We start from the raw sequence: 25,693 nt of genomic DNA on the forward strand, positions 1-25,693 counted from the left end.
TATCAAAGGACTGTACTATGCCTGAAAGTTACTTAACCCCACATCTACTTGTAAAGTGAACCGAAAATATCCATATTAATGTACCAAACACAAAAGAGTGGACAAGATGCCTGCCCAATGAAGTGTGTCACTTGGTAAAATCATTTCGGTAACTTAGGCAATTGAGCCAAGCCACACATTAAAAGGTGAGGCAACCGCATCCCCAACTACCTCCATAACACAGAAATAAATCAACACAATGCAGTCAATAGAAAAGAAAAGGACTTTTAAACCCAGCCCAAATATTCAGTTACAAGCCGAGGGAGCTTTTCAACAAGTTAGATCCCAATTTAATCTCCAGCTGTGATCTTGGCCCAGGAATCAGCAAATAGCAATCTTTAGGCCAAATCTAGCCACCTGAAAGGAGCTGCCTGGCCCACTAGTTGCCAACCTACATATAAAAAGTAGGGTGGAGACTTGGCCCAGCACTCACACACAAACCTTTCATAAGTGGTCAACTGATAAAAACAAATTGTTGACAAGGGCTCCAAAATAGGGATAGTCAGTATACACTGAGAGACTACTCTTGTCAGTAGAGTGGTGAAGGGTGGGCATATAAATGTTCATTTTGCTGCACAATTGGAGCTCCTCACAGCCACAAGTAGTTTGGCTCCATCATAAAGTTGGTGTCATCTAGCAGAAGGGGTTTCACAATTATGGAGCACACATATTTGGATATTACTCGGACATGACATACACAATCCAAAAGAGAAATAAAATTCAAGTGTATTTTTACTACTACTACTACTACTACTACTACTACTACCACCTATATCTATAATTAGTACCCATGGCTAATCCTTTGTGTGGCAGCTCTTGCAAGAATTCGTGAGCAGAAGCACTGTGGTGATTGGGCAGTGGAGATTCCATATGCAGATGGGGGTGGGGGAGCCTGTGAGAGCAGAAGCATCATGGTGATAATGAATGAATGAAAGGATAGTGGGCAGGGGTTTTTGAAGAGAGGGGTCATGAGGGAGGAAAGAGCCCCTTCAGGAGAAGGTGGGTGCTGTTGTGTGGATTAGAAACAAGATCTGTTAACTAAGGAAGGGAGAGAGGAAGAAAGAAAAAAGAAAAGAGGGAAAGAAAGACAGGGGAAGAGTGAGGGGAAGAGAGAAAGAAGGAAGGGCAAGGGACAGGCCCGAGCCTGTCAGCAGCCTGAGGGGAACGAGTGGCCGTGGTGGCAGCAGTAGCAAGGAAGGGCCCAGTCAATCATTGCTGCTGTTTGGGGTTACCGAAGCCATTGGCGGAGGGAGGCAGTCAGGCAAGGGATGGGCCTGGGTGTGTCCGTGGCCTGAGGGGAACGAGCAGCCATGGCGGTGGCAGCAGCGAGGGAGGGCCTGGTAAACTGCTGCTGCTCCTTTGGGGAGGAGCACGAGCGGGGCTCGGGTGAGGATGTCTCTGGGAATGGGGGCTGAAGCTTGGCCAATAGGTGCCACAATGCTGTAGCCGCGATCAAGAGGGGTGAGGGGGATGGAGGAGGAGCAGCAGGAGTGCGGCTCAGGTGAGGGTGGAGAGATCTTTTGAGGTGAGGGGGGCTGTGGCAGGGGGTGAGGGGAGAAATCAAGTACTAGTGTGCAGATGCTCTGTGTGGGTTAAGCTAGTTTATATTTATCATATTGCTATATTGCCTGATATATAAATCTCTAGGCAGTGATATACCGCTTTTTTAAAAAAGTTCCCAAAGAAGTTTACATAGAGGAATTTTTAAAAATAAATAAAATAAAATAAATCCCTGTCCCCAAAGGGCTCACAATCTAAAAATAACACCAGCAACAGCCACTGGAAGGATGCTGTGCTGGGATTGGATAGGGTCAGTTGCTCGCCCCCACTCAAAGAGAATCATCACTTTTTAAAAGGTGTCTCTTTGCTCAGTTAGCACTAGGTAAAGTCTGTTCTGTTCATGCCTTAAATGGTACCTGAAATCCTTGCCATGGTGTTAGCTATTTTGTCTGTAGTCTGCTGTTTTTATCTCTTGATTTTAAACTATTTTAAAAAAGTATAATGTTAGGAGCACTCCCTATTGCCATGTTGTACTCATTTGCTACATCTTCCTCCTTTACTCAAAGAAGGAATTTCTTCAAAATATTCCCAATCAGGCATTCTCTTATCTGTAGCCATGCTAGGTTTTGGGGTTGTTTTTCTTTACAGGTACTGGTTGTAATTGACACTTGAGAATGCTGCTTCTGTTTTAGTCTGCCCTTTTCCTTTGTCATATAATTGCCCTGCTGCCCTAAAATACACAAAAGAACTTCTGAGTGAATCAATGTTCATCACAAGATGGAAAGTGGATCTTCATGTTCTTTCATTAATAGGTTAAAAAATAATCATAATAGTACTGACTCAGAGCCAGTTGTAGAGATTGAGTAGTTACGGTACTAGACATTAAATAGGAGTAAAAAGTCACCAGAATGGATCAATGAGATCAATGGGTGTCACCTGTGCTGATCTGCTGTGCCTACCAGGTTTCCAATATCAAGCCAAGATATAAGTACTTGGACTATTATACTGGCTCATGAAGGGTAATCAAGTTTTTTTTACAGTTCTCTTTACAAGGGAAAGCAGTATTTCATAAGTTTGTGAAGTTCATAAGAAGGTCATCAGTTCAGGTTTAAGAGATGTTTGCATTGCCCGGATTTCATTTTAATTAAACACACACACAAACAAATCTTTAAAAACAAGTATTTTTTGTTAATTATTTTTATGCACCCTGCTTAACTATGTCACTTAAGGCACATTCATTGTCCAACGGGTAACATGTATTTCCCCTTCCCACCTGTCATCAGTTTAAAGATTTACAAAATAACTTTGAAAAGTCTTCTATTAACAAGTTCCTTGTAATATGTTTAGGCGTATCAGAGAATTTAAGAAGCACTGTGTTTAGGCAAGTAAAATGGAGGCAAGAGGAGAGTTTATTGTATCCTGTAAATGAATTAGCAAGGTTAAAAGAAAAGTGAATTGCAGAGGGGTATTTGTAGTAGTCTGTTAAAGGTAAAGTGTGCCATCGAGTCGATTTCTACTCCTGCAGCCAACTGAGCCCTGTGGTTTTCTTTGGTAGAATACAGGAGGGTTTTACCATTGACTCCTCCTGCGCAGTATGAGATGATGCCTTTCAGCATCTTCCTAGATTGCTGCTGCCCGATATAGGTGTTTCCCACCAGTGGGGATTTGAACTGGCAATCTTCTGCTTGTTAGTCAAGCATTTCCCTGCTGTACCACTTAAGGTGGCTATTAAAATATACAAAACACGGTTTTGTGACATCTCCAAGATTCTTTGAAGCATACATTGTGATGGACTAGAGCCCATTTCATCAGATGCATCTAGGCTTAGGCCAAAAAGAATATTGAAGATGCCACAAGATGAAAAAGATGGCTGAAGACCAGAAGAGAGTTATAATTATTAGGAGTGAAATTTTTGAAATAGCTGCAGAATGAAAGAACCATATTGTTCTTAGAACAGTCCAGGAAACCCATACACAATATTTTATAACTTAATTTTGGGGTTTCAGTGGGGCTAGAAATCTTTGGCCTTAAACTTCTTGGATTATTCCTTGTATGTTCCAAATCTACAGGCTGGATTTGGTCCCCAAAGCAGTTTTATCTGCCCCACAGTGTTCCCTGTAACAAAGATTCCCAGATGTTTTTGACTACAACTCCCATTATCCATAGCTGCAATGGCCTTTGGCTGGGGCTTATGGGAGATGTAGTCAACAATGGAAGGAAGGAAGAAGTGGGGTCCCCCAGGGATCAGTATTGGGACCAGTGCTCTTTAACCTGTTCATAAATGATCTAGAAGTTGGGGTAAGCCGCGAAGCAGCCACATTTGCAGGTGACACTAAATTATTTAGAGTAGTAAAATCCACAACAGATTGTGAGGAGCTGCAAAAACATCTCTCCAAATTAGGGAGTAGGTAACAAAATGGCAAATGCGGTTCAATGTAAGCAAGTGTAGAGTGATGCATTTTGGGGCCAAAAACCTCAACTTCACATATACGCTGATGGGATCTGAGCTGTTGGTGACTGACCAGGAGAGAGATCTTGGTGTTGTGGTGGACAGCTCATTGAAAGTGTTGACTCAGTTCGTGGCAGCTGTGAAAAAGGCTAATTCCATGCTAGGAATCATTAGGAAGGGGACAGAATATAAAAATGCTAATATTATAATGTCCTTATACACATCTATGGTGCAGCCACATCTAGAGTACTGCATACAGGTTTGGTCACTGATCTTTATTTAGGGAAGGAAGCCCTTTGGGTCACTGTATGTTAAGAAGGATATTGTAGAACTGGAAAAGGTGCAGAAGAGGGCAACCAAGCTGATCAGGGGCCTGGAGTACCTTCCTTATGAGGCTAGGCTACAGCATCTAGGGTTCTTTACCTTGGAAAATAGGCGATTAAGGGGAGACATGATCAAGGTGTATAAAATTATGCATGGAGTGGAGAGAGTGGACAGGGAGAAAATTTTCTCCCTCTCTCACAACACTAGAACCAGGGGTCACCCATTGAAACTGAAGTTTGGGAAATTTAGGACCGACAAGCGGAAGTACTTGTTCACACAGTGTAAAATTAAATTATGGAATTCTTTGCCATGGGATGTGGTAATGGCCACCAGCTTGGATGGCTTTAAAAGAGGCTTAGACAAATTCATGGAGGACAGGTCTATCAATGGCTACTAGTCTGGTGGCTGTTGGCCACCTCCAGCCTTAGAGGCACAATGCCCCTCAATACCAGTTGTAGGGGAGCAACAGCAGGAGAGAGGGCATGCATATACCTCTTGCCTGTGGGCTCCCCAGAGGCATCTGGTGGGCCACTGTGTGAAACAGGATGCTGAACTAGATGGGCTTCAAGCCTGAGCCAGCAGGACTGTTCTTAAGTAAGGCCTGGTTGTCAGAATGAAGCAACATTAAATCACTAGGTTGTATCCTAACAATGTATTCTGCAAACAGAAGCAGTTCCATTTCTGCAAGAGAGGAAGAATTTTCACCAGCCTTTCCTTCCCTTTGCAGCCCTCCATGCTGCATGTCACTCTGCTAAGGAGGCTCCCAAGAGCCCAGGGAGCTGAGGGAAGTAGGAGGTAGACTGAGATCTTTCTCCTTGTGCAAATGGAATTTGCAGAACATAGCATACAACTGAAAGCTATAGTAACCAAACATATATATCTTAATTTGTAGACTGCCCCAAAATTCTGTCTCTGGGCAGTTTACAACATAAAACAAATTAAGACAAAAATAAAAATCTTAAAACAATTTAAAACCACAATCAAGTTGGGTGAAGAAATGCATCTTTAAGGATGTTTTAAAAGTTGTCAGAGATGGAGAGGCTCTTATTTTAGCAGGGAGTGAATTCCAGAGTCTCGGGGCAGCAACAGAGAAGGCCCATCCCTGTGTAGCCACCAGATGAGCTGCTGACAACTGCAGACAAACCTCTCCAGATTATCTCAATGGGCGGTGGGGCTCATGGCCAAGACAATATTCTCTTAAATAACCAGGGCCTAAGCCGATTAGGGCTTCATAGGTTAGAACCAGCACCTTGTATTTTGCCCAGAAACTTATTGGCAGCTAGTTTAGCTCTTTTGGTTTAGGAGTAATATGGTCTCTCTGAGATGAACCAGAGACCAATCTGGCTGCCAAGTTGTATACCAATTGCAGTTTCTGGATGACATAAGGCAGCCCCACATAGAGCGCATTGCAGTAGTCCAGCCTGGAGGTTACCAGCATATGTACCACTGTTCTGAGGTCATTCATCTCAAGAAGTGGACATAGATGGCATATCATCCAAAGCTGACAGAAAGCACCTCTGGCCACCACCTCAACCTGGGACACCAGGGAGAAGTTTGGATCCAGAAGCACTCCCAGACTGTGTACCTGTTCCTTCTGGGGAAGTATGACTAGGGGTGTGCACGGATCGGTTCGGAGGCCATTCTACTGGCCTCCGAACCGGTCTGGAGAAGGGGTGGTTTTGGTTCAGGAGGGTTAGGGTGGGGGGTTCCATTAAGGGCGGGGGGGGCTTTACTTACCCCTCCCGCCCTTTCCCGCGTTGGCGCCGTAAATATTGTAAGAAATCCGGGCGGCAGGATCCCTCGCCGCCCGCTTCTATTACCGATTATGGCTCTGCTCCTCTGAATTTTAAACATCGGGGGGCGGCAGGGTGCTTCCCTGCCGCCCCCTCGAAGCCCCCTGCTGCCGCTGAAGCCCCTTTAAATCTCGCCCGGACCGGAGATTCCGGCGGAGAAACGGCGCTCGGGCGGGCGGCAATGAGACGTCCGTCCGCCTGCCCGCTCCCTGCCTTGCCGAGTGCAAAGTGCAGGGAGCCTTCTGCGCACGCGCGAAGAAGGCTTCCTAGTTCCTTCTTCGCGCGTGCGCAGAAGGCTCCCTGCACTTTGCACTCGGCAAGGCAGGGAGCGGGAGGGCGGATGGACGTCTCACTGCCGCCCGAGCGCCGTTTCTCCGTCGGAATCTCCGGTCCGGGCGAGGGAAGCACCCTGCCGCCCCCCGATGTTTAAAATTCAGAGGAGCAGAGCCATAATCGGTAATAGAAGCGGGCGGCGAGGGATCCTGCCGCCCGGATTTCTTACAATATTTACGGCGCCAACGCGGGAAAGGGCGGGAGGGGTAAGTAAAGCCCCCCCGCCCTTAATGGAACCCCCCACCCCAGCACCGAACCGCAGCTCCGCGGTCTGGTGCACATGACTAAGTATGACCCCATCCAGAATCAGCAAATCAAAACTGTCTCCTGAGTTCTGACCGTTTGTTATCTCTCATCCAGCCCATCACTGCCTCCAGGCAGGCATTTAGGGAAGTTATGCCTTTACCTGATGATGTTGACATGGAGAAACTGATTTGGGTGTCATCAGCATACTGATAACACCCGGCACTAAATCTCCTGATGATCTCTCCTAGCGGTTTCATGTAGAAGTTTAAAAAGCACTGGAGACAGAATGGAGCACTGAGGGGTGCCATATAAAACTTTCCATTTGGAGATAGCAACTGTCTCCAAGGGACACCATCTGGAATCTGCCTGAGAGATATGAGAGGCACTGCACTTCAAAGCAGTGTCTCCCACCCCCAACCCTCCAGGCACTCTAGAAGGATACTATGGTCAATAGTATTGAAAGCTGCCAACAGATTCAAAAGGACCAATGGATTCACACTCCCTCTGTCAGTTCCTGATTGGAGATCATCCATCAGGTCGACCAAGGCAGTCTCCAACCCTGCCTGAAAGCCAGTTTGAAATGGGTCTAGTTCATTTTCCTCCAAGACTGTCTGAAGCTGAAAGGCCACCACCCTCTCAGTGACCTTGCCCAGCAATGGAAGGTTCGAGACTGACTAGACTTCAGAAGAGGTCTGATAATCACCTCCTTAAGACCCGAGGGCATCCTGCTCTCCCTCAGAGAAGCATTTATAATATCTACTAGGCTTTCTACAACAATCCCCTGCTAGACAGTGCAAACCATGTCAGACATGGGTCAAGAGAACAGGTGGTAAGCCACACCGTTCCAAGCAGCTTGACCACATCACCAAGAGTCACAAACTGAAACTGATCCAGCCTAAGCACATAAGAGGAGTTGCTGGACACCTCCACATTAGACTCTGCAATAATTTTGGGGTCTGAGTCTAATTTGGCCTGAATGCGAGAGATTTTATCCACAAAAAACTCATTAAAAGTGTCACAGTGGGTAACTGATAGATCTAAATTCTGATTCAAGGGAGGAGGGGCATGTACTAGCCCTCTCACAACCCTGAACAACTCCACTGGATGAGAGCTTGCAGATGCAATATGGGCAGAAAAGAATTGCTTCTCTGCCACATGTATTGCCTAAGCATAGATTGCCTAAGCATACAGTACATTCTTAAAATGTGCTCTATATAATAATCTGTCGAATTGAAGTTGAGTCTTTCTCCACCTGCACTCCAGTCGTCTATCTTGCCGCTTCAGCTCCCATAGTTTTTCCATATACCACAGAGCAAGTTTTGAAGAGGGTCAGAGAGGATGCTTAAGAGGAATCATATCTGCCATCTTGGTCAGTTTGCTGTTCTAATTCTCTACCAGGGCATCAACAGGATCACCGGCAGAGCCAACACTAAATCCTTCCAAGGCTTCTTGGAATTTTATTGGATCTAATAACCTTCTAGGGCAGACCATTCTAATAGGTCCCTCACCCTCTCTTGATTGAGAGTCCAACTTTAACCAGACGATGATCCTTCCATGACAATGGGGAAATCACCAGGAGTCCCCACCCACCGAACACCATCCTGATCAGGTGAAAGACCAGAGCAAGCATGTGACCAGCAACCTGCATCGGTCCTGATACCACTTGTTATAGGCCCATAGTTGCCATGGCTGCTATGTACTCCTGAGTTGTCCTAGACAAATTGGTCCCAAAGTGAACACTGAAGTCCCCAGTCTTCCACCTGGGAGACTCCAATGCCAAGCCCGAGACCAAGTCCATCAGCTCAGTTAGGGACTCCGTTGGGCAGAAGTCCCAGGCTATCCCTGGTCCCCAAACTTAAGTACACACATTCAATATGGTCAGACACTTTGACAGGGATCCTGGTAAGGAAGGTGTTATTCTTGTAGACTACAGCTAGTATGCCTCCCTGCACACGTCCCCTTACCTGCTCCTCAACAGAGTACCCTGAAGGGAGAAGCTAGGACCAGAGTAGGCCACGGGCCTCTCCCAGCCAAGTCTCAGTGATACATACTAGGTTGGCCCCTTCATCCATAACCAGATCATAGATTATTTGATTTATTCTGGACTGACCTAGCATTACAGAGGAGCAAGGTGAGGCTCAGTGGGTAGTTGGCATTGCTCCCCGAGGTCAAAGAGCTTGCATGACAGCTGGAAGGAGAAACAGCTATTAAATTTCTGATTTCCCTTCCCCTGTAATGGCCTGCCGACTTGCCAACTTTACTACTTCTATTGCCCACCACCACTGGAATAGCCGCTGTATAATATGCCCTTTTATTTAGGAAATATATAAAAAAAAATGAATTTTAAAATTTAAATCAGCTGCTATATTTGGTCATTTAAATTTAATTTTTAAAAAATTCAATCAGCATTATTTGTAAGTGGGAAAGTACCATTCCCTTATATGTTAAGTGACAACTTCTCTTTCTATGATATTATCTGGTAGATTCTACGAATACAACCAATACTTATACACTGCTTTTCAACAAAAGTCCCCAAAGCCATTTACATAGATATAAATGCATAAATATATAAATAAAATGGCTCCCTGTCCCTGAAGGACTCACAATCTAAAAAAGAAACATAAGAAACAGCCACGGGATGGATACTGTACTAGGGATAGATAAAGCCCATAAAGGTAAAGTGTGCCATCAAGCTGATTTTGACTCCTGGCACCCACAGAGCCCTGTAGTTTTCTTTGGTAGAACACAACAGGAATTTACCATTGCCTGCTCCTGCGCAGTATGAGATGATGCCTTTCAGCATCTTCTTATATCACTGCTGCCCGATATAGGTGTTTCCCATAGTCTGGGAAACATACCAGTGGGGATTCCAACTGGCAACCTTCTGCTTGTTAGTCAAGCATTTCCCCGCTGCGCCACTAGGTGGCTAGATAAGGCCCATATCTACTGTCTATTTTGTACCTTATTTTAACTCCAACGCCCACTTCACACCATGAGATAGTGGCAGAGTAAGGATGTTATCCTAGGAACAGTCACTTCTGAGTCACTGGGACTTACTTATAAATAAATATGCCCCATATTGGGTTGTCAATGTAAAGTCAAGTGATAATTGCCCTGTCCAAAAACTTGTAATGCTTGATTTTTCTGTTCAGAACGGTGGTACTTCATTTTTCTATTTAAGATTGTATAACACACTGACTAGACGTGGATGATCTTGGGTCTCTTAGCATTCCCCTTTATTAAAATGCCATTTTTAAGTAAGGCAGTGATGCCTCTGTAATGCATATGACAGTGGTGACATCTGCAAACTGCTGCAATTTAGCAAGCAGTTTGCCAGCAACTCTGTAGGGACCAATGTTATAGATGTGGATAGTAAACAACTTAGACTGGAAATTAAAAGGTGTCAAACTAGTTAGTCCAACAAATTTCTTACTCATTCAGCCCCACCCTATTTAATGAAAGGCCATACATGCTTCCTGTAATATACCTGGAACAACTATAAAAATATTAAGCTGTTGTCAACAGAGTAGATGTGAGAGCCCAAAATGACTTAATACAATTCTGGATTAATACATAAGTAAAGGCAAAACCTTCAGCTAGCCAAAAAGTCATGTTTTAAAGCATCACAGCTGATCCATCTCCGATACAACAGATCCAATATTCATTATATATGGGTTTATTGAAACCAGCAGCATTCCTTTGGACTAGATGAAGTGGTTTGAGTCAGCTGCATTTCATGAAACCCAACCAACATTGAACCTTTTTTACCAGTTTAGAAATGGGCCCAAGTTTTAGGCAGTTGTATATGAGTTTTGTTCACAAAGTGTTAGGGGAGAACAATCTGGGTAAACAGACTAACGTCTCCCAAACTGAATACCTGAGTGGATTTCATTCTTCTTTATACTGAAAGCACAGTGATTTAAGCAGTACCCTCTTTCACCCTTAAAGTGAAGGCCTTTCTTGAACAAAGTCTTCCCAATATCAATCATTACGTTATGTTGTGTCTGGATACTTATAGACTACTTCCAAAACTTGCACCACTGAAAGTTTTCGAAGTCCAGTTTTAAAAAGGAAAGAAAACCCCGATTATTCAGTTCTTAACCCATAGATGTTAGAGATCCTACAATGACTGAAGTGATCATTTGCAGCACTAAATATTTCTTCATTACGAAAACACAGGCGCGCACACAATGCGTTTGCCCGTCTCATGCGCACTTACCTGGAAGGAAGCAGGACTTCTAAATAAGCATGCACAGGTTTGGGTTGCAAGCGGCGATACCAGAACACACCCTCCTCTACATAGCCACCGCAGAAGCCAGACCCCAACTAATACTAGGAATATTACCTAAACCTACACCTGGACTGTGTTCTGCAAGGAAATGGAGAGCTCCGACATGATATCCCGCGGGAGAGAGCGAAGTTCCTACATCAAGACACACAGGAGAACTAGGAAGAAGTATGCGGGCATCCCCCTCCTCCTGTAAGGAGGCCTATTAGTAATAGTCCTAACAGCCTGTAAGAAGACTATTTAAAACACGTCTGAAAACCTTCCTGGAAGAAGGCAAAAGCCACCCTGCCTTCTCTCTCCCAGAACCATGTGCCTGCGCGAAAACTTTCCGACCCCACCTCCCTCGCCCCTCATTACTTACCCCGAGCAGGCAAACTTTGAGCTCCCTCAGAGCCATGGTAAGAGAAGAGGAGGCCGAGAGAACGAGGAGCGGCTGCGTTTACGAACCACGGGCACCGTCCAGGCACAACATGGCCCCTCCCTGGAAAAAGGCACACATCGAAGGGCCGCCTCCGCCCGCCCACCCTCAAAGCGGAGTCTTCCAGAGGTACGCGAAGCGGGGAAGCCCAACGCCGCGGTCCGCCTCGCTCCTCTTCTCCCACGCCCTCTCTTCTCCCTCCGCTGCTTGCCTCCCGCCTCCTCCGGTTCCTAGTTACAGGTAAGCCCTCCTCTTCTTCCTCCTCAGACTCCACAAACCGGGCGCCATCTTGGGCGGCCCATGGACGTCGGTCACCTGACTGGGCCTCTCCGCCCCCTTCAGTGACACGGCAGGAGAGAGGCAGGGAAGGAGGAGGCGGGGCCTCTTGGTGTGCTTTCCTGTCAGTAATACCCCAATAGTAATAGTGGTGCCTTCTGGAAAAAAAATGAGCGAGAGATGTGTGCGCGCGAGCAAAGGCTTGGGCAATAAGGGGGAGCTGTTGCTCGAGGTGATGATGTACCCCTGAGGGAGGCGGCGGCGGCGGCCCTCTGCCTGCGCTGGGGTGTGTGGCTCGGCGGAGGATCAGGCAGCTCCGGCGGCTCCTCCTCTGCACGCCCAGATCTCCTCCTCTCCTCCTCCTCCTTCCTGCCCACCAATGTCCCTTTCAAAATGGCTGGTAAGTGGTTTTCGCTTCTCCTGCTTCTTGGTGCGGAGGAGTCGGGGTGCCTGTGTCCGTCTTGGTCTCCGCGAGCTTTAAATCGTGTGGTCTGCGCTTGGTCTAAGAGGGTGCTTCACGGTGGCGTCAGGCTTTGCGAACTGGTTCTCCGTTTCTTCTTGTGGCTGTGGCGTGTATGTGTGTGTGTATATATGTATATTTAAAATATATGTCGCTGTCTCCTCACACACACAAAAAAAAAAGGGGGAAAAAAGAGAGAGAGCCTTGTGGAAAGAAAAGAAAAAACAACAACCAACCAACCCCCTGTGTCTTTCTCTTTCTCTCTTTCTCTCTCTTTCTCTCTCTCTCTTCTGTTTTTGTTTGTAGGGATCCCTTTGTATTTTGTGGATTTGCAGGATGACTTAGATGATTGTGAGTAACTGTTTTCATTTTTTTTTAAAAAAAGAATACGTATAGCAAAGAAATCGATGGTCGCCTCTCTCTATCAAAGCTCTTTTATCTCCCTCTTTAACAAAATAATAATCAAAAGGCTGTTTTTGTGTTCACGTCCCTCCCCGCTACTTCCCCAGCATGTGAGCGGAGGGAAGAGGATTGTAGAAGATGATGGTTTCTGTTCCCACCCCCCTTGAAGGAAGCTTGCTATATTTAGGGGGGAATTTGCATTTTAAAATTGGGGACTTGGAACTGGACTGTTCCCTTGCTGTGCCCTGAACACCTCTGATCCACTTCTTGGAAGTAAACACGGTTATGTTAATGATATTTATTTCCAGTGTGTAGACAATGTAATCGTTCTGATGGATTAGATGATCAGGGCTTCTTTCCATGTATTTTGTTTGATTTGATCACTGAATGCAGGTGCAGACTATTGTTTTAATGTTAAGGATGTTCCTGTCACCCACCCCGTGAAATATTCTGAAATCCCTGTAAAATCTTGTCAGTTGACTAGTGGGAGAGGAGATGGATTTTAGAAAATTATTATTTTGGCTATATATGTTTCAATGAAACAAATATTTCAGAAAATCTTTAGGTTTTAAATCTATGTAGAAGATCCTCTAGTTACATACTTGATGTGTATTATGGAGGATGGAGATAAGGATTTCCTGGTCAGCCCAGCAGTAAATGAGAAAAGGTACAAGTTCGTTCAGGACATTGTCAAGTTATTGTTATGACATATAAGAGACCACAATACTGTGAAAACATATACATGCACACACAAACACACATACAGTTCTGTTAGCTTTATAAACGCAAATATTTCTGCAGCAGTAACTATATTAAAAGCAAGAATGTAGCAGCAACCATCATTTGAAGGAATTGTCCTTTAATGAAACAAAGTGCTATGCTAGGTTTATAAATTTTGCTGTAGAACCTTTTCATTGGCTTTGTTTTTATGTATTGTATTTGGGCAGTGTAAAGCCTTGATTTTTTCAAGAAGACTTGTTCACTTGTCTTTATATTTGAGGGTACATTTGCAGATGGTTGTGGCTTTGTAGTGTTGCATCTGTCAAATAGTTCACTTTGTTTCTGTATGCATACAAATCTCCTTCTGAAATGACTTGTCCTTTATATTGCTGTGTGTTTTCATAAACATCAACAGTGAATGTTGGAAAGCTTTTCCAACTTCCTGACATAACTAGTAGGCCACTATGAGAGATGACCCACACTGGCTGCTGGTTACGGAATCCTGGCGGGGGTGACAAATTGAGATCAGTTAATATGTGTTTAGTGTATTCACTGATAATCTGAAAGCTGTAAAAGATTAGGAGAATTTCTAGCACTAAATAAAATGGCTAGAACTTTGCTGGGGGTGTGTCCTTAGTACTGTTTCTTACATGACGGCTCCATGTGACAGCTTTAAAGTTGACAGCTGGTCACCACATGGATTGCCCTCATCATATGAACAGTCTTTCCATCAGTTGCTACCAAAGATGTGCAGCACTAGTGTGGAACTTTTTCACTTAATGAGGGCAAGTTGTGTAGGGAGCAGCACTCTAACATTACCAGGGATATGTGGCTTCAGATTTCAGTTTAGTAATGGACTTGAGTGCATGGCTTGTGCTATTCACAATCTCTACCCCAAGCTACTTCATGAGATGTGAGGATAAAATTTTGAAACTCCATGTGCCCTATTTCAGTTGATCCCCTGAGGTCCTTCGAAAAAGGAAAGAATACACATGCACTAAATAAATCAGTAAAACACACATATGATAAATTCCATGTTTCAAAGGCTGTGGTTTCCACTTGAAGATGAACTTCCAAGCATCTGTCCTTGGTATGTAATCAAGTTTTGCTGGAGTGGCTGTGCCCTTTAAATTCACGAGTATGTCCTTTTTAAAAATGCTTGCCACACATTATGATGTGTTCAAAAGACAGAATTTCTGCTGTGTGCAGAAAACAGCAAAGCTCTCTGAATCATTGAATAAGAAGAAGGGGGAATGCACAACTCCATAGCTTGCAGAGTGTTGCTTTTCTGGGGAACCATGGTTTCTCATTATGTCTGAACCGAGCCATGTTCCCCATTTTATTTTTTAATGAGCTTGCCCTCCTGTCCGAGCTTGCCAGCTCTTTTTCATTTGAAAGGAGAACTTGATTGTGAAATAACTTCTTTATTCTTCTTGTTTCCATCTACATTGACATATTTGCAGCACATGAACTGCCAACTCTAGCTGCCTTAGCAGGAGTATTGTGGCTTGCAAAAGTAAAAATAGTAGAAATCCTGGCTTCCACTTGTTTCAGTTAACACTTACATCCCCCAGTTATGGTCAAAAACTTGTCTGTAATGTGCTACAGTTTTCAAAACCAAAGCACTAAAAAGAATTCCACAGAACTGTTTACCAGTGACTTTTGTGGCTTGTTTTTCAGTTGTCACATAGTTCAGTAACTTTATTGATCATCACCAAGACAGCCACAGGACATACATGGTTGCAATTGTGCCACTCTGCAGATTCCTTACAAGTAATTCTTTCCGTTGATTTATAAGAGAAAGGGAAGGGTCTGTAAGTATGGAAATTAATGGCTGAGGCGGTCATATGTGCTCCTACAGGGGACCACAAAGTTTGGGCTGGGAATATTCTCCCTTCTCATTGATTTCTGTGATTCTAGGCCCTTCCCCCTTGCTTTGTAGAAGTAAATGGAGTGGATACCTTTCCTTCCACTTGAATGGAGAAAGGGGAAACTAGTAGTCAGGAAAACTACTGATAGGATTGGGATGGTCCTGCACCCTGGGAAAGACAGGATAAAAATAGTTCCCCTGTTTCTTTCTCATTCTTGTAGTTCCTGTGTTGCTCCTCCTGCCTGTGCCTCCATGCCTTTGTAATTGTATCAAAAGTTGCTTGTGGGAACACTTGAGAAAACATGAGCTGGGTACTGATCTTGCAGTAAATTTGATGTTTTGTGCAGAGTTGGGGCCTTAGACACAAGTAAACATGTAGGTAGGCAATTATTTTGGGGAAATTGCATTGCATTTAATAACATTATATATATATATATATATATATATATATATATATATATATATACACACACACACACACACACACACACACACACACACACACACACGTAAAGGATTTAGGGGACATTGTGGGCCAGGCCTTGACAAATTTTCTTTGGATTTAGAAGCCAACCCCAAAATTAGGAGCCAGGCAATGGAAACTTGACAGAATTATTGGACTTAGTGATGTACATTGTGGAGGGTGAGGGTGAATGGGTTTATCTTCATCCCCTTTAGAAGTAACATATTTGGAACAGAAATAGGGGTGCCTGGGACAAATAAATATTTTCTTAAATTACTCTGCCTCTAAGTATCTAGATGCCATGGTTAAAGTTCTAGGTGCAATGTCTCCCTAGCATCTAGGATTTGTCAGGCCCTGTGGCAGAACAGTGACACTGAAGAAGGAATAAAGAGTTGATGTGTAAGGAGAACAACTGACAGCTCTTACAGAGCTTCAGGGCTGTGTGCTAGGTTAAACACGTTATTGGCACTTAACACATTTAACATTTCTTTATAGAGCACAGCTCTGGGGGGCTATTATCCAGATCAGGACTGCAGCATGGGAGAAGGGGTGTATTTATCACAATTCTGATCTGGATCATCTTACCACCAATAGCTGCTATTTGCCCTAGGAAGGAAGCTCCCATTGGTGCTGATGGCTTCCTTCCTTAGGCAAATAGCAGCTGTGAGGAAGTCTGAGCAGGATTGGGGTTTTGAGGCAAAGGGTTAAAGCCCTCCTTTCATGGTCTCAACTGGCTGCTTTTTATTAAAGAAAAGTTAACCAGGCCAGGGACAATGACACATTTAATGTAAAGTGTCACTTGGTCCTCAAGCAGCATTGAAAATAATTTGAAGGTGTGTCAACTGCTGCTTATACAGTAAGTATCAACAGCATCATTTCGTAAGATATAAGAAATAATATTACTCAGTAGTGGAGAGACCCCATTTGGAGTGTTTTGTGTCCAGTTTTGACCATCAGGAATTGCTGATACAAAGTATCGACTTTGTATATAAATATACAAATAAAGTATTTATATATCGATCCTCCATTTTGGAGGGGCGGTATATAAATCAAATAAATAAATAAATAAGGGAAGAGCTGTGAAGACAAAGAATAGGGAAGTCAAATCCTAACTGAAACAGTAAACACTGGGCATATTAAAACGAGAAAAGAATGCATAGATGGGCCTTTTAAAATATTGGAAAGAAATGGAGGACAATTGTTTACCCACTGTCCTCTACTAAGGACAGGATGAGAAGTAATGCATTTAAATACAGGAAAATAACCTTAAGCAAGCTATATACACTCCACTTATAAATTTTCTGTGCCACAGTATCCCAAGCTCTACATAAAAAAGCAAAATTCTTCAGTCTGTATAAATTATGCAAGTTGAACAAACATACTTAATTTCTCATGAATTGCCTCATTCTTTATTTTACTCATTTACATAATATATTTTGTTAGTAATGGGAAGATAGCCACCTAATGGCGCAGTGGGGAAATGACTTGACTACCAAGCCAGAGGTTGCCGGTTTGAATCCCCGCTGGTATGTTTCCCAGACTATGAGAAACACCTATATCGGGCAGTAGCGATATAGGAAGATGCTGAAAGGCATCATCTCTTACTGCGCGGGAGATGGCAATGGTAAACCCCTCCAGTGTTCTACCAAAGACGACCACAGTGCTCTGTGGTCGCCAGGAGTCAACACTGACTCGACGGCACACTTTACTTAATGGAAACATACAAGGAGTAGGGTACTATGCAGGGTGCTAAAACCCTGTGTCTGACAGGATTGCTGAATAAGATTTCACCAGGCATTGCCCAAGTACTTTTTGGCATATCTTTTCAATGGTAAGGGCTAGAAGCTGTGTTGTTAAAAAGCAGAAGACAAATAGTATGCCCTGCACTGCATTGTTTGCTGCGCACACACAGCTCAGGATGTAAAACATTGGTTTATCATTAGAATAAGCTGGCTGGGGAGGTTATAGAATCTTTTGTGGTAGTAATAACTTTACAGTGGTAGTAATAACTTTACAGTGCACATTTTTTATTATGCAAAATGCTCTTCTATCTTCATTTAGTTTTTCTTCTGAACACCACTGTGAGGCAAGTCTCTTTTTACAGAAGATCTCTGAGGCTGAGATCAGTGTCTTGCTCAAATCCAATATGGATTTCATATTGGCTAGATAGCTGGGAATGCTTTAGGACAGGGTGGTACAACTTAGGCCCTCCAGCATTTTTATGGACTCTGACTCCCATGATTCCCAGCTACAATAGCCAATAGGGAGGGATAATGGGAGTTGTAGTTCAGCATCTGCAGTAAGGCCAAAGTTGTGCAGCCCTGCTTTAGGACATGGATGGTTTTTGTACTAGATGTGGCACCTGCAGCAGTTTTATCTGGCCCCTGGAGGCTCTATCAATTTTTAATCAAGATGTGGTGAAAGGTTTTGCCAACAGATTCATATGTAAGGGAAAGAAAAAGGTGTTCTCATCTAGTATGAAATAGTGAGGTCCATATTTAACATCTTTTTGGATTTTGTATGTAATATACTGGCTGTGTCTGAACAGAAGTGTTCATAGCTATACATCCACAATTTTATGTACAGAGCCTGATTTGCCATTAGGAATATATAATTTGGAGGGTGGTAAAATCTAGTTTTGTTACACAAACACTAGATGCAGTGTGGCCTCCAAGAATGCCGTGGTTGGATATCCCTCCTTTAGGATGCAGGGGTTTGGATTAAATGACTCAAAATGGGTACCTTCAAATTTCATGACTATGTCACAGTGTAGCACAACACAATCAAATGTATATAGCTCCAACAATTCCTAAATACTCACAAGCTTGTTTTATTCAGCATAAGGTCCAATTCACATGATTTGCTTCTTGTTTATTTTTACAATAAATAAAATAAGAAATACAATAAGAGGGAAATAGTTCAGAAGAATAATTTAGTTGGGAATCTGAGTTACCATACCTTTTCTTTATTGCATGGCTTTCTGGTCTAGATGACTCATTTACTTCTAATTATATTAAAATAAATTTGTTCTCTGATAGGTTTCAAATGCCTCAAAAAAGATTTCTATTAGGCCTTCAATTTCGAGGGAGGACTGAGTTGCTGCTATCATGTCTTATTCTAGGGATGTGCATGAACCAAGGTCCGAACTATTTTGGCACGGGTGTGTGTGTGTGGACGGGGATGGTGAGCGGGATCCTTAAAAAGCCGCCCCGTACAGCTTCCTGCTGTTATGGCACTCATTGCAAGAACCTGAGCATGGCACCAGCATGCACATGACGTCCATGCCCGTGTGGATACCATGTGCGTGCTGGTGCTGCGCTTGGGTTCTTGGGATGAGTGCCGCAACAGCAAGAAGCTGCATGGGGTGGCAGAGAATCAGCAAGGACCTGCTCTCCTCCTTTTTAAAGATCTCACTCGCTGCCAACCCCCCTGCGGCACCGAACCTATGTACAAACCTTGGCTAGTGCACATCCCTGTTTCATTCCAGAGGTGCCTGCTTAGCAGTCATATTTCTAAACATTCAAAGCAGAATGGTAAATAATATTGACCATAGTACTATCAACCCTAGTATCCTTCTGGAGTGTCTGAGGGGGTTGGGGTTGGGAGGCACTGCTTTGTAGTGGTTCCGCTCTTACCGTTCTGGCAGATTCCAGATGGTGTCCCTTGGAGACTGTTGTTCTTGCAAATCTGAACTTTCCTATGGTGTCCCTCAGGGCTCCGTATTGTTTCCGATGTTTCTACATGAAACCGCTGGGAGAGATCATCAGGAGATTTGGTGCAGGGTGTTATCAGTATGCTGATGACCCCAAATCTTTTTCTCCATGTCGTCATCATCAGGAGAAGTCATAACCTCCCTAAATGCCTGCCTGGAGGCAGTGATGGGCTGGATGAGAGGTAACTAGCTGAGGCTGAACCCAGATAAGACAGAGGTACTTAAAGTGTGGGGTTGGAACTCGGGAGATGATTTTGATCTGTCAGTTCTTGATGGGGTCACACTTCCCCAGAAGGAACAGGTACGCAGTCTGAAGGTGCTTCTGGACACAAACCTCTTCTTGGTGTCCCAGGTTGAGGCAATAGCCAGTGGTGCCTTTTATCATTTTCAGCTGATACGCCAGCTGCATCCATTTCTTGAGATAAACGACCTCAGAACACTAGTACATTTGCTGGAGATCTCCAGACTTGATTACTGCAATGCGCTTTATGTGGGGCTGCCTTTGTATGTAGTCTGGAAACTGCAGTTTATTTATTTTATTTTTTATTGTTAAATTTATATACTGCCTTTCATTAAAAACAATCCCAAGACGGTTTACAAAAGTTAAAAAACATACAATAAAAATAACAGTTAAAAGTATTAAGCTAAATATATGAAACAAATCTGATTTAAAATATATAAAATGCAAAGATAAAAACTATACATGGGTAAAACACACAGAAGCAGCAATAGAAACAATCATGTAAAGGCCTGGATAAAAAGCCAAGATTTAACAAGCTTTCTAAAAACTGTGATGGAGTACAAGGAGCGAATGACCACTGGGAGAGCATTCCAAAATCTGGGGGAAGTAACAGAGAAGGCCCTGACCCGTATGCACGACAACCGAGCCTCCCTCATGGTCAGCACCTGGAGCAGAGCCCCCTTAGATGATCTCATCAAGCTGGCAGCAACCTTTTGGAGCAGGTGGTCTCAGGTATCCTGGGCCCAAACCGTTAAGGGCTTTCAAGGTCAAAACCAGCACCTTGAATTGGACCCAGAAACACACTGGTAACCAGTGCAGCTTTTTCAAAATAGGTGTGATATGATCACACGGGGCAGCTTCAGATAGAACCCCAGCTGCCACATTTTGCACTAGCTGCCGTTTCCACATATTCTTCAAGGGCAGCCCCACATAGAGCGCCTTACAGCAATCCAGCCGCGATGTGACTAAGTCATGGGTAACTGTGGCCAGATCTGCCTTAATGAGAAAGGGACGCAGCTGGCGTACTATCCGAAGCCGTGCAAAGGCACCCTGGGCCACCGCCTCCCCCTGAGCTTCCAAAAGCAAAGCCGGGTCCAGTAATAACCCCAAGCTGTATACTTGCTTCTTCAGTTGGTTCAGAATGCAGCAGCCAGGTTGGTTTCTGGGTCATCTCGGAGAGAACATATCACTCCTATCTTGACTGTGGAATGCGCTCCCTGCTGAGATACGATCCTCCCCATTTTTAGAAAGCATTTGAAAATCCACCTCTTCACCCAAGCTTTTTCTGTTCTTTAAATTTTAAGGTTTTAATTCATGGTTGATTTTTGAATTGTTGAGTTGTTTTAGGTTTTTGTATGTATTTTAACTTGTTTTATACTATTGTTAACCGCCCAGAGATGAAAGTTTGGGGCGGTGTACAAATGTGATAAATAAATAAATAAATAAATCTTAAAAGATTGACACTGGTTGCCGATAAGTTTCCGGGCAAAATACAGGGTGCTAGTTATAACCTGTAAAGCCCTAAACAGCTTGGGCCCTGGATATTTTAAGAGAACGCCTTCTTCGGCATGTACCACACAGCCCATTGAGATCATCTGGAGAGGTTCGTTTGCGGTTGTCGCCAACTCATCTGGAGGCTACTTGGGAACGGGCCTTCTCCGTTGCTGCCCCTGGACTTTGGAATGTGCTCCCTGTTGAAATAAGAGCCTCCCCATCTCTTACAACTTTTAAAAGAGCAGTCAAGACACATTTGTTCACCCAGGCTTTTATTTAGATACTGTTTTAATTGTGTTTTAAATAGTTTTAAGATTTTACATTTTAATTATTGTGATGTTTTAATCTTTTTATCGGTTTTTAGTATTTTGTTGTAAACCGCCCAGATATTTGCATTTTGGGTGGTATAAATGTTTTAAATAAATAAATAAAATAGATTGCATTAATTCATTTCAGAATAAGGGCAAAAAGGTCACATAAATGACTGCACTAAGATTAGAATTTGCTAAAAGTGTATATTACTGTGTTTCTTGTAAGTGTTAGACTACTGACAGATGGCCATCCAGTCTCTGTTTGAAAACCTTTGGTGTAGGAGGGCCCACCACTGCATGAGGCAGACTGTTCCTCTGTCTAACAGCTTTTATAGTTGGGAAGTGCTTCCTCATGTCTGTCCTCAATCTGCTTCCTTGTAATTTCAACCCATTGGTTCTATTTTTGCCCATAGAAGCAACTGATAACAAGTCTGCTCCTTCTGCGCGTCACCCCCTTGGAGATTTGAAGATGTTCCGTCTTCTCTTCTCCAGGCTAAACATACCCAGCTTGTTTAACCGTTCCTTGTAGTCCTGGGTTTCTGGACCCCTCACTACCTTTGTTCATCTTAATGCTTGGGTTTGATATGTGCATTGAGAAACATACTTCCTGCCTCCTTTGAGTATTCTTTTAAAAAATGTATTCCTAGTCACCATTTCAGTGCTTGTAGTGGCAACAATAACTTAATTTACTTTCTCAGTGCTGCTTATTGCCTAAACAAAGCAACACTGCCCTATAACAGGACTTAATTTGTGCTGAGGTTCACTAGTTCCCACCAATATTGTTGTTGTTGTTGTTGTTGTTGTTGTTGTTATTATTATTATTATTAAGAGCTTTAACCTCTTATTTGTTTACATCAGTAGCAATAATAAAATATTTCCTCTTCGGTCCCCTCTCTTGTTTGTTCTTGGGCCCATGTTCGGTGCTATCCTTCTGTTCTCACATTGTTAAGAAGCAAGTAGTGCAGCCTTGCAAATAATAATTCAGGGGTATAGTTGTGCCCTTACTTTCACTCACCTGAGCTCCTTTGTAACCTACCCCTGAGCTTTCAGTTTCCTTTTGAGGTCACTTTCTCCTTCGGAAGAAAGCCTAAGTCAAAGGGGTGATAATATAGGCAACAGTTGTAGAGCTGGGGAAGCATAAGCACCATGCAGTGCTGAGGGGCCTGCCCTGAAGGTTTCTCCTTGAGGGTGGGCTGACTGACCCCTAGTCTGGGTGGCGTCTGTCTCTGCAAGCAGAGAAAGACATACTACATAGGCAGCAGCACATTATTCACTTCTCTCTTTCCATTTTTGAATACTGTCTCCCTGCCGGCTGTGAAAGGAAATGCTTAGACAACTGGCACATGGCAGTGCTGTATTCCAACAGTGTTTTGTAGTGGCTGCATCTGCCTTCCTTCGTTCTCAGCCTAATTACATGGAGGCAATTTTGAAATGCTTCATGTAGGGAGGAATTTGTCCGGGTGGGGAATTCTGCAAGGCCTGCGTATCAGGGTGTGCTCACTTGTGTCTGGTGATTTTTTATTTTTATTTTTCTGCTTTCCCTTTGCTGCTCTTTAAGGAGAAATAACATCTAAGGTGGCTCTCTGTCAGCAATTTTATCAACCAATACATTGCATGGGTTCTTAGCTGTTGCATTCTCTTCGTTTGTCCTGAAACATTTTGACAAATCCCCTACCTTTGCTCCACAACTTCACCACTAACCAGCCTTTCAATTTCAAGGCTGCTGCCAGTAGAATGACTCATGATCTTGTCATTTCTTTTCTTGTGCTGGCCATATCCGATTGCACTTCTGCGGTTCTGTTGGCTTCCTTCACATTCAGCATGTTTCTGGCTTTTGGATGGCTTCATCATCTGACCCATCTACCCTTTTGGCTCTTAATTAAGACAAGAAGCAGGGTTTATAAAATTGGTTGCCAGCTTCTTAACTTAGCTCCAAGACATTAATTGTGTTGCCAGTTTAGCTGTTAAATTTGACATAGGTATGTAACATATTTTTGTCTGAGACTGTGTGCCTTTTACTAATCTGAGAAAGTTTTAAAGCAGTGTTCAGTTCTAGTACTTTGTGACCATTCTCTCTATTGGCTGACCTATTACATCTTTTCATACCTGCAACCCTTCCATTGGATCTGAGCAACTCTTCTCTTTCTGCCAGGAGAAAAAGCACAAGCATGCACAGATGCAGCAAGTGCAGCACCATACTTTGTCTCTTTGGGAAAACACAGCACTGTGGCCACTGCTTCTACACTTGGAACTTGTTTTCACTTATTGGGGTGACCAGACAAGTTTCTTATCACAAAGTTGGAGTATTGCATAGTTATTGAAGTATACCATTTTAGTTTTGTCTTTGGCAGTGCTGCATGGTCCCGTCCCCCCGCCGCCCCTTCACAGTAGTAGTAGTAGTAGTAGTAGTAGTAGTAGTAGTAGTAGTAGTTGTTGTTGTTTTAGTAGCATCAGAAACCCATTCTTCCCCTTCCCTCTCCTCTATGTTGCAGCTGATTGTTTCTCATAGATGAAATCAGAACAACAAAGTCATTTGCCAGCACACCTTGTAAAGGTTTATCATTCAAACTAATCTCTATAGGAGCTCAGTTAGTTATTTATTAATGCAATTAAAAAATTGAGACTATCAAACAAAACTTGATCTCTTATTATGTTTTAAAATATTACGTGCTGAAACTTTCATTTTGCTTATGATCACAGGTAGTACAAATATTTTAAATATAAGGTCTATTTCATCAGGCATTGTGAATTTGCTTGGGAAAGGAGCTTCTCAGATGGGAAGCTTTGAAGCCATGGGGAAGTGTTTTTTGGGGGGGAATGATATACAATACTTATTTAAATATACAATATATATTTAATATATACAATCATTTAAACATTTCACTATTTTAAAGACACAAGATGGTGTTTGTAGAGCTTAGCATGCTAGATTTTTCTTTTTTAAAGGAGATACTAAGGCATATGTAGTGTTAGAGATCAGCCTGCAAGCTACAGTAAGGCTGCACAACTTGGGCCCTCCAGCCGGTGTTGTGCAGTTTACAGAGTATTCATGTCAATCTTTTTGGCTTGCCAAAATGTTTTTTTCTTCTGATCTACATAATTCAGATAGGGCAACTATTTTTCTAAGAAATAATTTTTGTATGACTTGTGTAACAGTGATTTAATTTGTATGTAGTACACCGCTCTGGGCTCCTTGGAGGAAAAGTGGGATATAAATGTAATAATAATAATAATAATAATTGTTTACTTTGCTCAGCTGGTATTTCCATAAGGTCAACTCGATTTCTGAGGACATTTGTAAGTAGTTCTGATGAAATAGCAAAGAGGATAGGAGTGGGGGGACATGCCTGACTTTTCTCTCTCTATAGCAAAATCTGAGCAGTGACCGTTCATCTTTGTGTATATCACTGGGTTAGCATACTTTAATCACCTGCAGGAACCTCTCTCCAAATTGCATCTTTTCAAGTAGTTTCAGTAGAAGGCTTACCTTAAGGTTGTCAAAAGCCTTCTCTGCATCAAGAGAGACTTCTGCCAGTGGTCTCTTTTGCTTGTCACAGTTATTTATCAAGTTCCATGCAGTATGTTCTCTAATTTTTTTTCATCTGTGTTCGGAATGAGTTTTGTTCTGGGCGGCACTATCAAGGCAGTGCAGAGTGGAGCCTTCCTGATTCAACCCGAGTGGGATCTAAAATGAACTCAGGTGGACATCTAAAATGTGTGAGTGTGTGTACGCCTTAGATGGAACACTGGTTGCATATCCTGCGAATATTGTTGACTGTCTGTGTGGGATAATCCTGTTTGGTTTTTATGGACATAATGTTCAATGAAGATGTTTAGTCTGGATGTTGCTCAGAAACAGTCTACAGATTGGGTTGTTTGTTCATCAGAAGCCTTGGTGATACTAAAGCACAACATTAAAGAGGCCTTGCTTCAGATGTTTTGCATCTGTCCTCCCACCATCTTTGAAAATGCATGTTTAGGGTGAATCTGGGGTTCTAGTCTGACCATTTCAGACTAGTCACTTCTAGTTGCTGACCATGTGATGGTGTGGGCTGCTCTGTGCATACTAAGCTCTGTGTCAGAGCAGCTGGGACCTATTCCCATTAGCTTAGTATGTACAGAGCAGCTCACGCTGTCACTGGTAGCACCAGTGGACTGGTGAGTCACTTGGAAGCAACAAGTGTAGACCCCTCTTGGATCTACGGCTCGCTGAATGTCAGCCAGTGTCCTTAATGTGTACATCTGATATTTTGGATGTATCACGTTATAGTGTGGTGTGCTGCATAAGCACCATTTACACAGCTTTCTTTCCATACATACTGAGGATATTGGCTGTCAGAGTTGCCAGCAGTCT

At 43.2% G+C, this 25,693-nt stretch overlaps 2 protein-coding genes across 10 annotated transcripts in view; one reads left to right on the plus strand and one right to left on the minus strand.

Moving 5' to 3' along the window:
- Positions 1-11,881, minus strand: part of RAB22A (RAB22A, member RAS oncogene family) — a 59,100-nt gene extending 47,219 nt beyond the window's left edge. For all 3 annotated transcript variants that reach the window (XM_053242607.1, XM_053242605.1, XM_053242606.1), the window contains exon 1: positions 11,334-11,881. In XM_053242607.1, coding sequence (XP_053098582.1) covers positions 11,334-11,369 — 36 coding nt within the window. In that variant the 5' untranslated portion in view covers positions 11,370-11,881. The remainder of the gene's footprint in view (positions 1-11,333) is intronic.
- LOC128321980 (serine/threonine-protein phosphatase 4 regulatory subunit 1-like) overlaps positions 982-25,693 on the plus strand; it is a 75,568-nt gene continuing 50,856 nt past the window's right edge. Inside the window, exons 1-2 of one of the 7 annotated variants that reach the window (XM_053242604.1) lie at positions 11,696-12,066; positions 12,433-12,477. In XM_053242604.1, the coding sequence (XP_053098579.1) occupies positions 12,060-12,066; positions 12,433-12,477 (52 nt within the window). In that variant the 5' untranslated portion in view covers positions 11,696-12,059. Of the gene's footprint in view, positions 1,039-11,695; positions 12,067-12,096; positions 12,240-12,432; positions 12,478-25,693 lie in introns of those variants that run through there. The other 6 variants (XM_053242598.1, XM_053242599.1, XM_053242602.1 and 3 more) reach the window with 6 other exon arrangements.

Source organism: Hemicordylus capensis, chromosome 4 (genome assembly GCF_027244095.1).
Source record: "Hemicordylus capensis ecotype Gifberg chromosome 4, rHemCap1.1.pri, whole genome shotgun sequence".
NCBI lineage: Eukaryota > Metazoa > Chordata > Lepidosauria > Squamata > Cordylidae > Hemicordylus > Hemicordylus capensis.